Source organism: Cynoglossus semilaevis, chromosome Z (assembly GCF_000523025.1).
Source record: "Cynoglossus semilaevis isolate Cse_v1.0 chromosome Z, Cse_v1.0, whole genome shotgun sequence".
NCBI lineage: Eukaryota > Metazoa > Chordata > Actinopteri > Pleuronectiformes > Cynoglossidae > Cynoglossus > Cynoglossus semilaevis.
In genome coordinates, this window is record NC_024328.1 from 989,430 (window position 1) to 1,003,328 (window position 13,899).

Below are 13,899 nucleotides of genomic sequence, written 5' to 3' on the forward strand. Positions count from 1 at the left end.
CGGAGAATCCTTCAAGACAGCAGCTGAAAAAGCAGGATATTGTCAAAACCGGGCAGCAAACGAAGTTCACTTTGGATCTATTGGTCAAAGTCTGTGACTATAGATGTCCTCATAGGACGAGGAGGAAACACAGTAGATCCTAATTCGCAGTAAATGATCACTTTTCTTAGAAAATGTTGTTTGTAATTTGTCTGAGGGGAGGTGTGAGCAGAAAAGTCCTCTGTATTTTCTGTATAATCTGCAGTGTCACTACTTGGTATCTCAGATCCTGGCCCATTAGATTGATTTACAAAAATGTAGTCTTCTAGGTCTTTTGTCAAGAGAAACATTGGGAAAACCCCAGTACAGCTGTTGGTCACACGGCCGTGAGGTGCAGAGTCACTGCTGGCTACAACCAGAAAGGGATCCCTTTCTGAAAAAAAAAAAAAAAAAAAAAAAAGGCACAAAAAAATTACAAGTAATTTTCTCTGCCATCTGATCATAATATTCAGCGAACTCCTTCAGGACACAGAGAACCCTTACTTACCTTGATGCTTTTCTGACTGGTGTCTTTAAAATCGACAGTCTGATTCATCCAGAGACAGTATCCCTTAAGCTGAGCTTAGGACACACACACACACACACACACACACAAACACACACACACACTTGTGTTGTATAGGTGCATATACAGAGGCACAGACTCACATGCGGGAGCAGTAGCAGTGCAGCCATCCTCCTCCCTCTCTCTCCCTCTCTCTCTCTATTTCTCTCTCGCTTTCTCTCCCTCTTTATCTCTCTCTATCTCTCTATCTCTCTATCTCTCTCCTTCTTTCTCACTCTCCATCCTTTTTCCCCACCCTCTCCTCCTCCCCTTCTTCACTTTTGCTTGGTCTCCGCTCTGTTAACAGCTTCATCTCTGCATCTCTGTCCCCTCCTGTTCCTCCTCTCCTCCTTTTCACCTGTACATATCTCCAGCATTGTTATTGTTGTTGTTGTTGTTGTTGTTGTTGTTGTTGTTGTTGTTGTTGTTGTTGTTGTCGTCCATCACCATGCGTCTCGCCATCACCATGCGTCTCGGCGTCTGCTCCTTCCTCTCTGACATCCTCAACACCTCCAGTAACATCTGCTTCTGCTGGACCGAGGGCAAGGTAGAGTCAAACCTCCTCCGCCTCCTCCGCCCTGCTGCTGTGCTCAGAAGCAAGGCAGGAGCAGCAGCAACGGTGGCGCTGACGCCCTCTGGGTGCTGCTGCGTGCTACACACACACACTTCTTTGATCACATGATGTAATAGTTGTGCTGTGGATAAGTGTGTGTGTGTTTGTCTCTGTGTGCAAGAATTTGTCATGTCAAAGTTTGGCTTGCTCAGCTTTAGTGGATAGCTAGAGTTGGTATCACAATACATTTCTATTTTTAGTTCACATTTGTGCATGTACAGTATATGTTTACAGTGGAGGCAGCCTGGGTGACAGGAAGTGTAAAGGGTCTGTGTTTGCATCACAGGGACTAGAAGTATTCTTTGGTTCATACAGGACAGACTCCCACTGTGAGTATGTGACGCTACTGGACTGGATTTACTCCTGCATAAAGTTTTGTATTTTAAATTTAAACTTGGTTACATTTACGTGAACACCGATGGACAGATGAAGCTGTGTTGTGTTTGTCAGATTAAGAGCTCAGAGAAGCTCCCTGGGGTCTGATAACTGGAATGTGATTTATTTTTATTTTTATCATGCACCATGTTAACAGTGGTCATTAGTCAAAACTTGTATAATGATACTTGGGCACCTCTCAGCTTAAGCGCTGTGTTGTGTTCTGTGTAATGACATGGTAGAGATTTGATGGTTCTGGAAGAGTAAAGATCTGGATTGCAGGGCTGACGCATTTCTGTAATTGTGATATGAACCTGCTTTGAGGAGGAGTTCTTTAAATGCTTCTCCTAAATCTTAGAGAGATACAGCAGCCAGGTTTAAAGTGAAGCAGTAAACGTAGTAAAATTTGTTTCTTTTTTTTGTGACTGAAAAAGTTTTATACCATGATCTTGCTTAACTTAATGTTGACTATCATGAAAAGATTGGGATTGAGTTGAAACTTGACACCATTATTATAACTCCTTTTCTTTGAGTTCTTACATCCTGCTGTTAGTCCTACGCTACCATCAAGTCCATTGGTAACTGGATGTGACCATGAGAGTGTCAGCTTCATGATCCACTTTGAATCACGAACTGCTCCATCTGTGATTTGAAAGCAACACTGTCATATAAAATATTCCATTCCTTACAGTTTTTGATTTAATGTACTAACTTTTAATGTTCCTTGTCGTGACACTTTCTTTAATATCTCTTCCTGAGATGTTGTCTTTTATATATGCCTTGACTCACTGTGGAATTCAGTGACTATCACCCAAATGTTTGTTTTTTTTTAAATATTCCTGCTTAAACACAAACAAGCAGGAGCTGAAAATGTAACATCCTTTTTTGCTGGACACTTATATTTTAAGAAATTAAAATTGTTCCTGTATTGTTTCCAGTTTTTTTTCTTCAGTAACTGCTCATGGATCTCTGCTCGCATGCTCTGGTCATTTGATCAAAGCATTGATATAAGGATGTTGTAAAATATCCAGCGTGTTTCCTAAGTGCCTGCGTTTTGCAAACTTAATGAGGCCTTTTATCATTCCATATTGCCATGTGTGGAAATGGTCAGTGTGTGTGTTTGTGTTTGTATGTGCAGCTCAGGGACAGAAACTTAAATATTTGAATTGAATGTAACAGTGACTCTGCTGATAGATGGACCTCAGGTGGAGGTCACTGTCAGTGTGTGTGTGTGTGTGTGTGTGTGTGTATGTGTGTGTGTGTGTGTTAGATTGATGGATTTGTCCTGGGACTAGAACAGTATTGGATACAGCACTGGGTGTCAGGGAAGGAGTGCAGAGGGAGCTGCGGATGTGTCACTGATAAGCCAATCAAACACTGCAGCCACTCTCTGGTAGTCATTACTGTAACCATGCCCCGAGGCATCAATCCATCCAAACCTAGGGTGTGGCAGGAGTCATTTCAGCACAAAAAGACAGATAAGAAAAAGTAAATAAATAGTAGTTTAAAATCTAAGAATAAAACCATTTTTGGACTGGTTTGGGGTTAAATGGAACTGCTTCATTTCAATGGAAATGCTATATACACTCGATATAAAAAATAGATATGGGGACTTCCGGTCACAAACTAAATAATTTTGTTAAAGGCAGAAGATATGTGAATTGAAGAGAAGCCATGATTGATTTTAAAACATATTTGTTTTTATCACCTACAGCCACACTCATGGTAGATTAGTTCTGCTGTTAGCCCTGGCGTCAGACAGGCAGAAGGCACAGCGAGTGTCTGTTTAGTACCCAGTACCCAAAATGCTCCTTCAGTACATTCTCCTCACTAACTACCACTTTACCTGTACGTCCCTTAACCAACCTGACCTGCTGACTGCCGTTACCCGCTCTCACTCTCTCTGTTTAGCTAAGTGGTACAAATCCATCTCTCCTTCCTTACTGTTCAACCTTTTAAACGACTCATCATATCTACTGCTCTCTTAGCCTCTCTCTTCTAGCCTACTGTGCTAGCCTCATCCTCCTGTGTACTTTGTCTTAGCAGCCCTCTTCTTGTGACCTGTCCTGTACATCTTGATTCCTTGTCATCTTTTCACTAACGTCACACCTAAAACCTTCCTTCCAGTTTTCCTCACCACCTGAGTTGTCCTTTTTGCATTTTTTTGAAATAGAAGAACAGAGGCCGTAGTTAGAGCAAATGACAAAAAGCCTGGGGAACTTTACTACACAAGGAAGCCTAATGTTTCAAGAGGTTCAAGAGATATTTACCTAAAGGGGACTCTGAGAAAATTAACACCATTACATCATTCTTGCAAGGTACACGTCTATAACTTGTACCTTATATTGGGTTCTGCAATCAGAAAAAGAAAGGCTGTATATATATGTATATACTGTGTATATATAGGCGGTTTCTATTTCTTTATTTTTGTATTTTCTGTTTTACTCTTTCTTCTTCTTTGTTAGAGTTTTAACCAGGTCTGATGTAGAAGCATTCCCCCTGTATACTATAATTTCTACTGAAGTAATTGATTTGACAAAAAGAAAAGCTCTTGGTATTTGTATTTGTGAAAATGTATTTTCTTCAAACTCTAAAGATTTTACACACTGGTTTAACATAGAGCTTAGTGTTACTCTACACTCTTTATGGAAAGTACTACTGTTACTGTTTTGACAAATGCCTTTGTGTTTGTGCGGGCGCTTGTGAGCATGCTGTGTGTTCATGCAGGCAGCAGTACATAAACAGCTGGGGTGAAAAATAGTGGATACAGTAGCTTGTAGCCTTAACGTGCCATCTATCCAAACAGCCAAATGGATCAATCGATAGAAAGACATAAATCTGCAGAATGTCTCACCCATACGTTATGGCCTGATCAGAGTAAGATATATGGACGCACACGCACACTTACTGTAGAGGTTTGCAGCTCGAACAGTTATGACATTCCTGCGGTGACACTGAATTTCCAGCTCTTTTGGACTGTGGTGTGGAAGCCTTTACAATAACTAGTCAACGTCGAACCGTAACCTTCACATATAACTTTTACCAGATTCTCAAAAATTATTCTCTGCCTTGTTCAAAACAGTTGTACTGGCCCTGAAAAGATGCATTGTTGTCTAAAGGCGACAAAAAAAAAAAAAAAAAAAAAAGGAACAAAACAGACTTATGGGCACAAACACACACAGAATACACGCACAGATTTATACACTTATGCAACAAAGCCTGCGCTCCTCCCAGTCTAGGTCCAGGGTATCGCTGTTCTGACACAAACATCGTCTTCCACAAGAGACACTCTGTCTCTGCCCTCCACTGAGCTGCTGTTTAAATAAAAAAATACTTTATTACAGTGGAGTTACTAATACTGAAAATAACAGTGCTCAGAGAAAAAGAGAGAGAGATAGAGATAGAAAGAGAGAGAATTAGAGAGAGAGAAAGAGAGAGAGAGAGAGAGAGAGAGAGAGAGAGATGGCCACCAGAGAGAAAAAACTCCTGGAAAAGGGATTTTCATCACCAGATCTCTACTGAAATCTCATCATTTTTTCCCCTGGGGCAATAAACTACATCATCATAAAATTCAATCCTAATATGACGTGTATTTTCTGAGTTATGAGACACACAGGCACACAACAAACACGCTAAGAGTAAAGAAACAAAAATTCTACAATGGGGATCTGTCACAAAATGTATGGATGTTTATATGTATTTTATGTGATAGAAAGTTAATTCATTACTGTATTAATACATTATTTTGACAATGATATGTCAAAATTTTTGACAGAGGGGAGGGGTTGAGAGATAGACAGATAGATAGATGGATGGATGGATGGATGTCTGACACTCACAAGGTTCAGCGTTCAGACCGAGCACGTGAATCTTGTCATATTCAAAGCTATGGCAGGAAAAATCCCCATAATAGTCTGTGTGACAGTAAGGCTGTGGGAGTCGATGATGAGCTGGTGCTTTGTAGAATGAAAAAGGAATGAAATATGAGGACAGAGCTCACACTTTAATATAGACTGCAGGAGATTGCCATGTACTTTGGGGGATTAAAGAAAGGTCCTGTATATTTGTAAATATTTCAAGATGTGGGCCTTTGATGCATATGCCTGTATGACTATTTTTAAATCTTGTCAACATTGGCTGGAAAAGCATCAGAAGCGAAATAACTCCAGCTATAACATCTGAGTGAGTGTGAGTGAATGTTCTTTTGTGGGCTAACATGCTAGCCGTAACTGTCTTTTTTAAAGCCTTTGAGGTATGAGTACAATATAGTACAATAATTTGAAAGAACGTATTTTTTTTAATCCTCTCTCTTACTTTCTGCTCTTGTCACAGTTTCCCCGTTTACTCCTCTAGCTCATTGTCCTGCACTTGCCCTCAGTCAGGGAGATGTATGTGTTAGTGTGTACATGTCTCACAGCAGTGTTAATTAGTGGAGGCCAGATGGATGAGGTGATGGAGTGTTAGTGTGTCCTCTACAACACCACTTCCACACTCTGTCCAAAAGGTGTTGACACACTAAAAGAAAACCCTCTGAAATACTCCAAGGTCTGCGTTGTTTTAATGATGTCTCCACAAAAGATACAGGGGAATAAAGTTGCATTGGATTTTCTTTAGGTTTAGGTCCCTGGAAACCAGGCTTAAAGCTGCTGTGTGGGGGGAAATAATGGGTTTTAAAATTGCATTATTGTTGATTTTAACAAATTAATCCACACTAATTAAAACATCCTAATATAATTTAGGCGAAGATGTGAAATATCAAGTAGTAGAAATCACTAGTGAATGTGAAACACTATTTCCACCTTCAGGTGAAACTGGGAAAATAGCAGAAATACTGAAAGAAACCACTTCAATCTATATATATGAATTAATTTTTGGCATTCAACCTTGGTATCTGCAATCAAATGTTTTGTTATTTCACAATTAAACATGCGTAAAAGGACAAGAATAAAAAAAAAAAACTCCTCAATGACAATTGATCAGGCCTCCATTACATGAATTTTAGTTATTAACGAGGTCATATTTGAAATGACTGCTGATTTATTTTTAGCTGAAGCTCAATCAGTGACAGAGTGTGAGACAGAAGGATAAATAAGCAGATAGATCTGTGCATCAAAGCTGTTCCTTTTACAGCTGTGTTTTGAAAGTGTGTTTGAGCAGTGACAAATGATGAAGTGTTTGAAGAAGGAAAGATAGGGGACTAAATAAAGGTAAAATTAGGTTCTGTATTCATAATGTTACACTCTACCTTTACGCACTGCAGTAGCCTCTCTTTCTCTCTCTCTCTTTCTTCCTCTGCACTCCACTGTTAAGCTTCCTCAGCAAGTTGCCACTGTATCCCCCTAAGTACACACACACACGCACAGTGACCTTGACAGACAGCAGGAAAGCGAGCTGCAGGCAGAAGTTGCTCTTTGACTCTTAATCAGTTATTCAGGATCTGAACAAGCAGTACTTACCATATACCCAGTGTAATTACAAGGTCAGTGGCGAGTATTTGTGTGTGTGTGTGCGCGCTGCCTTAGCCTGTGCCACATAACCTCTGCAGCACGTTTGGTGTGTTTGATCTAAAACACTCTGCAGTCTCAGGAACCATCCCCTAGGAAACACTACAGCAGAGAATCAGACTTTTGTCCACACCTCAAATGTCCTCCTGTGTTGAATGGAAGTTGGCCAGAACATTCTGCCTTCTTAGCCCTATGGCACATCACCACAATATCATACAGGTGGTTCCATTCACCCAATCAGAGTAACAGAAGTTTACATTCTAATTTGTTGGGGCCTAGATCAATTCCACACCACTGTTCAGTCGTGAGCCATGATAGTCCTACACCAGTAGAGGGCACTTCTGTCTGACACACCACTGTTTGGCTAAAGGTTTGTTTTATTGACCATGTTTAAAAAACAAAACAAAACAAACTTTAAACAGATGCACAGAGGTACAACAAGGTGTTGTAACATTGTGAAAATAGCAACAAAGGAAAATGCATTGCTCATAAAAGTTATTTTGAATGACTTGTGTTCATGAACCCTTTGACCAAAGACTCCTGTGCATGTATGAATTTAGTGAGTAAGATTTTTACATCAAAGATCAATCTCCAACGAGACAGAGGCAAAGCAAAGCTTCTTTTAATTTTCATGGCAACTTTGCATTATATGAGTCGCTTTACTGCCACCTACTGGTTCATAAGATTGCAAAAACACTAATGTTTTCTAGGTATTGTTTTTATTAATTATTATTATTATTATTATTATTATTTTATATAAATCCTTTGAAGGAGAGTTAACTTCTACATTTACCCTATCATTGCAACACCCAAATTGTTAACACTGGACTTGAAGTGTTTGCTCAACACTCATCGTTCTGCTGAGACTAGGATTTGGACTGATAATCCTGCAGGATTACATGTGATCACCAGACACATACTTAACCACTAGACAATAGGCTGCTGGTATTTACTATGTATCAGATAAATCAGTCCAAATTAGATAGATCATTTGGTCAATATATTATCATTACATGGTTTAAAAAAAATTGAGCCCAGTAGCACAAACTCAGCAAACAGATGCAGCAGTAGAGCAGCAGCTCCCGTGTTCACACATGCTATAAACACTGAATTTTGTGTAGCTTAGAAGACATTTTAGTCGAAAAAGTTAATTAAGGTTGCCCAGGGACAACCTCTGTAGACTCTTGCTTCTGTTTTGACTCTTTACATGGCCTAAATAAGCCTTAATTACCAATGTATATAAATCGATTGAGACTTTGATCAATAACATTTATCTAAAAGAAAATACATCAATGATGAGTTATATAATTGAAAAAGCAACAATACAGGTCAATACAGGTCATAAACAAATGTAAAATACTCTAGTTCCCCATCATAGGAAACCCTTTACCCTTTTGTTAATATGTTCCGAGTTATGTTTTTAGATATAGGTTTGTGTGAAACTAGTCTGCTTTAAGGTCCAAAATGTGTGGCATGAGTCTTTTTCTAACTCAGTGTTTGTATCAGAAAAAAACATATATTTTTTATTTTTAAAAAATATTTTTGGTCAGATTCTTTGTAAATTTCTGGACAGTCAGCCAAAGGAATTAACTTTTTTTTTTACCTTTTTTTACAGCTCCTACAATTCCTAAAATCTTTTATCGTGGCTTAATCAGACAAATTCAAATTTAATACCATTTTGCCCTTATCTTCTCAGCTTATTTCTGGATTCTTTGTTGTGTGCTGACCTTGGTGTTTCCTTGTAGGGAGCGGTACAACTCAGAGGTGTATGTACCGAGGCACCTACATCGCTTAAATACATACTTCCAGCAAAGTGTACACGTGACTGCACGTCATCACCAGGTATTCCACCGACACACTCAAATGGCTCAAATGTCACTGACCCATTTTTCTAGGTCAACAAACCAAATATGACCTTTGGTGTGGTTTTTACGAAAAAACACAAACTTTCAACACTTTTGCTTGAATGTAATTTCAAAATACTCCTCATAGTAAGTTGTAATGCATTTTTTGCAATCAAAAGTAATGTTTTGTCTTATGCAATTATGTACACAGATGTTAACAAACTTTTGGGAATGCATTATAATGTCACTATAATAATTTTGAAAACACTGAAATGGTAGTACATTTTAAAACAGAAGCTGATGTTGTGTGACAGACTGTCACGTGCGGGCATTGCAGGAAGCAGGCAGAACCCAAATGCAGTACTGGAGAGACTGTTTCTGGTGCAGGTGGTTTTATTAACAAAGTCCAAATTAACAAAACAGGAAGAACTACCAGGCATGGAATTCTCTTTGTAACACGGAACACGAGGAAACACAGAACACAAGGAAACACAGAACAGGAAACTCACAAACTGCTACCGACCACGAGCAGTCTGACAGAAAGAACTGAACAATGATCCAACTACAATGATCAAACACACACAATGATCCAACAAGGACAGAGTGAGGGAGAGGGGTATATATATACACAGGGAGCACCAGGTGACACAAGTGAAGACAATTACCAACAGGTGAGTGTGGACAGACCGATTACCCCACAAAGCAGACAACAGGAAAAGGAAACAAACATGATGCAGACTGTGATAGACACATTTTAGCCAGTGGTTAATTTTAAAATCACACATTTTAATTGTATTTTTTTCTCAGAAATTAAAAATAATCAAATCTTGGTTGTTTTTCCTAGTTTTAGTTAAAACTAAATCTTTCCTCAGATTTCTTTTAGAACCTTCAGAGTAAAATTCTGGTCTGTATCTAATTTTTAAGAATTTTGAGGTTAGGGTAAATTATTATTACAATTATTTTTCAGAACCTTAATTTCTAAGAATGACTCATAGGAAGAACTTATGGCTGTTGTGAAAAAAAATTTGAAACTTTGATTTTCTCCTTAATGGCTTTTATTATTTCTAATTATAAGCTCAATTCCAATCTTATCTTTTGAAATATAACATCAGAGCAGATTTGTTTTCATGTGGCCACGACGACCAGACGACCTCTGAAACAATAGAAGACTTATTCCATTTAAGACCACTAGATAGAAATGACCTGGTTCCCAGGGAATGAAACAGAAAGGTGGCGCTGTGGGGTATTGACAGTTAGTGTTGTGCTGCTGCTGTGGCTGCTGTTATAGGACGGACCTCCCTTCTCCTCCGTCCCTGTCGGTGTGTTTGAGAACAGCAGCCGTGACAGCGACGAGGGCGGAGATAATGTTTCATCAGAGGGAGAAGGCAGTGTGATAATAAGTCCTGTCTATAGCCAGCACACACACAGACACACGCGCGCGACTGCTGTGCTTAACCACGTCGACGGAGAACCTCCACCGTTGTGTTTCCAACAAGTCAAGGAGGAGAAGGGAATTGAGATGCCGGTAAAAGGCGGAGGGAGAGTGGCCTCTTACCAGAGAGAGACCGAACATGTCGGAGTAAGTGACACTGATTACCGTCCATGACAAGGCATGTGTGACGTTCGGGTCTGTAACGTATGGACTTTAACGTGAAACGAACATACCTTGTGATAGTTTCGGTGAGGAGGGCAGCAGTGTATGACAGTGTGTTATAAAAACGACGAACGTTAGATGACGGTGTGGTGAGGGAGCAGCCAATGGACGGCGTGTGTCATTACACCTGTTGTGCCTGAGCAGAGCCAATAGAAAAGGCCGTCAAAGAAGTCTGAGCTCATGTTTATTGTGCTGTTGTTTCACAGGCTGAGTTGTCAAACTGGAAAAACTCCTTTAACATTCAACAAACAATGTGTACGTTGACATGATGAAAGGGAAGAACTAGCTGCGTGCAGTACATGCGAGTATTGTGGTGACATCGACAAAAATATCAGTTTGTATAAAGATCTATATATCTATGTGAAAAAGTAAAAAAAACAAAAACAAACAAAAAAACCCTAGGTGTCACCCAGTGTTGACCCTACGTACTGGTCATCAAAATGAGAAACATTGGACATCTGGTGACTTTAACTTCCACCACTGATTTCACAATAAGTAGAAACTTTATCTCGTAGCACATCAGTGTCATAAAGCTATAAACCTCATTGAAAAAATGTCTTTACTCTGAAAATAGAATTATTGGCTTTGTACTTGTTGACTTTGGTTTTTGTAAACTTTTGACTTTTTTACTGTAATTGATTATTTGATTATTGTTTTAGCATTTTAAACTTCATAGTACAAGAAACATTTATCATTAAAGAAAGCATAACTTACAGGTAGCAGCTGCATGTTGCCCTCTTGTTGTTGCAGGTACATTGTAATTTATGACTACATTCGTCTTAAACGTGTATATAATATCATATTATGGTAAGTAAAAAGTAAGTCTTTGAACTTTGGCCAATCATCAATTTGTATCTGTTTATTTTTGTAATGTTTTAAGAAGTACTTAATGGTGCTTAGTTGAAGGTAGAGATAGATACTTCTGCATGTCCCTAAAGTGGGCTTCTGTGCATACTCCACAATTCCTTTTGTGGGCTTGGACAGGAAGTGATAGAAAGAGTTTAGCATAGCAGTCGTTTAACTGTTGGCACTCCATGGTCACAATGATGTGTCTGCAATTAGGTGACAGTGTGGACACAAAGGACACACACATCACCCGTAAAACACTTAAAGTCCTCTGTCGGTATTGAATTCACAAAGCTGTAAATGTATTACATATACAACCTGCAACCAGGGTTTGTTTTCACTGGTAATGGAACAGGTCAAAAGAAAGTTAATGCCTAGTTGGACCCCAGTGATCGATTAATTAGCACTATGAATATTAATTTAACTTTTACCCTTAATGTTAAATGAAGAGCACTTTCCATGGCGTACTGAACCCAGAGAGACTAATGTTTAAGTGCGCTTGGAGAGTGCAATTAGTACAATTTTTTGTGATAATAGGAATGTTAAATTAATTCTGCAGTAGCCTTTTGTACCTGTAGAGCAGGCACCACGGGATGGGATTTTTGCAAGGAATTTCTTTTAAAAACCTACTAAAACCTAAACCAATATTTTTGTTAGTATTTCTGACTTAACAACTTAAATAAGGTGTTCTCCTTTTAATGTGTGGTTGTTTGTCCATGTGTGTCTGCGCAACATGTGTTTGTTTTATGGTTCTGACTGAATAGGTTCCTTTAGTAGAGATGATTTTAGAGGTTATGGTCCCTTTCAATGCGTAAAGTCTTTGTGTATTTGTGTGTGGTATTGTCTTGTTTTAAAAATCCTTGTCCTGATCAGACCTGTGAGATAACAATCTTAGCAGTGTAACTGTCGTCCATAGACCTGTAGAGCTTCAGGCATCACATGTTTATTTACATTTCCATGTTGGCACAATAGCTTTGCAGGACATAACAGTACTGGTGCCAGTTTCTAAAGACAAGACTGTACAGCCTGTCATTAGATACTTTGGAATTAAAAAGCACGGCATATCCAGGAAGAGCAAAAACCTTATTTAAAAGAATGCACTTGTTAAAGGTTTTCCTGCAGAATTCTATTTTCTGACCTTTTTGGACAATCTAAAATTATATATGCCAATCAGAATAACCGACAGATTGGAGGTTTTGGTCTTGGCTATAGTCACATAAGTCATGCATTTCAGGCTTAATTGTCTTTTTTAAGATCACATTAATTTGTTACCTAGTGGACACATATCAGCTGGCCGGTGATTGGGATAGGACCATTTTCAGCATTATCAGCCCTGATCAGCAGCCAGTTGGTCAGGATAGTAAGGAGGCGAGAGGAAGCTCACACTTGTATGCTTACTGTAAGCTAACTTATCATTAGCATGTTAGTAGTAGTTTGCAGTGAGCCAAGAAAACTCACTGTTTGTATTATGCTTAACAGTAAGATTATGACAAGACAGCTGATCATGACAAGAGTGTTTTCCAGACCTAGCATTACCTCTTATATATATATATATATATATATTTATATATATTTATATATATATATACACACACATATATACACACACATATATATATATATATATATATATTATTTACTATATGAATCAATTTTAATATAGCACCTATAGTACCTGTGAAGTGTTTTATAATTATTTGTTATGAGAACAAAATGCTAAGCTGAAGAACACTTAACCTTCTGTATAGGCTGTCAGTTGGAGAAAATCGGAATTGGTATCCGCAAGTCATACTTAACAAAAAAAAAAAAAAAATAAATAAAAATTGGGCATTTAATCGGTGCCACACTACAAACTAGTGACATAGAGGATGAAAGAGCTTTCCTTCTGCTTGGGAACCTGATGACTTCATCAACAGAGGCGTAGCTGCTTCTGATGCTGAACACAAACAAAGTCTTATTTACAATGCAAAACACACAGGTGTGCACTTTTCATTTGAGGTAGAGGCTGTGATATAGTCTGATGCACTGTAAACCTTGGGGGAAGTTTACCTGTGTTTACACAGTGTATGTTCTTACCAGGAAGTTTCTATTACTTTTCACTGCTATGAAAGCCAGGACTGATATCTCCTGTTTTCATTTATTGCCATTTCTCTTGGTCACATTTCCTCTGTCACTTTTTTTTTATCTTTATTCCTATGCATTTCTAATTTCGTCAGCACATGCGGTTCATTTATAATAAATTCAGCTGAGCACCTTTACATATTATGAAACATGAAATCACGTGAAAGCTGAGCTCCTACTTTTCTTAACACAGACACCAGTACATCAACCCATGTGCAAGTCGCTGAACATCATCACTCTCTTAGAGATAAGTGGCACTGTAGTGTGAATACTCCCATGGTTCACTGGGGTGTGAGTGTGTTCATTGTGCCCTCCAACTGTAGCAGAGGGCCTCGTTATGCATGAGTGACTTATTTATA

The 13,899-nt window shown here is 38.7% G+C and overlaps 1 protein-coding gene across 1 annotated transcript in view; it reads left to right on the plus strand.

The window, feature by feature from the left end:
- Positions 1-10,188: 10,188 nt before the first annotated feature.
- Positions 10,189-13,899, plus strand: part of tjp2b (tight junction protein 2b (zona occludens 2)) — a 32,787-nt gene continuing 29,076 nt past the window's right edge. The window contains exon 1 of the mRNA XM_008335611.3: positions 10,189-10,498. Coding sequence (XP_008333833.1) covers positions 10,439-10,498 — 60 coding nt within the window. The 5' untranslated portion in view covers positions 10,189-10,438. The remainder of the gene's footprint in view (positions 10,499-13,899) is intronic.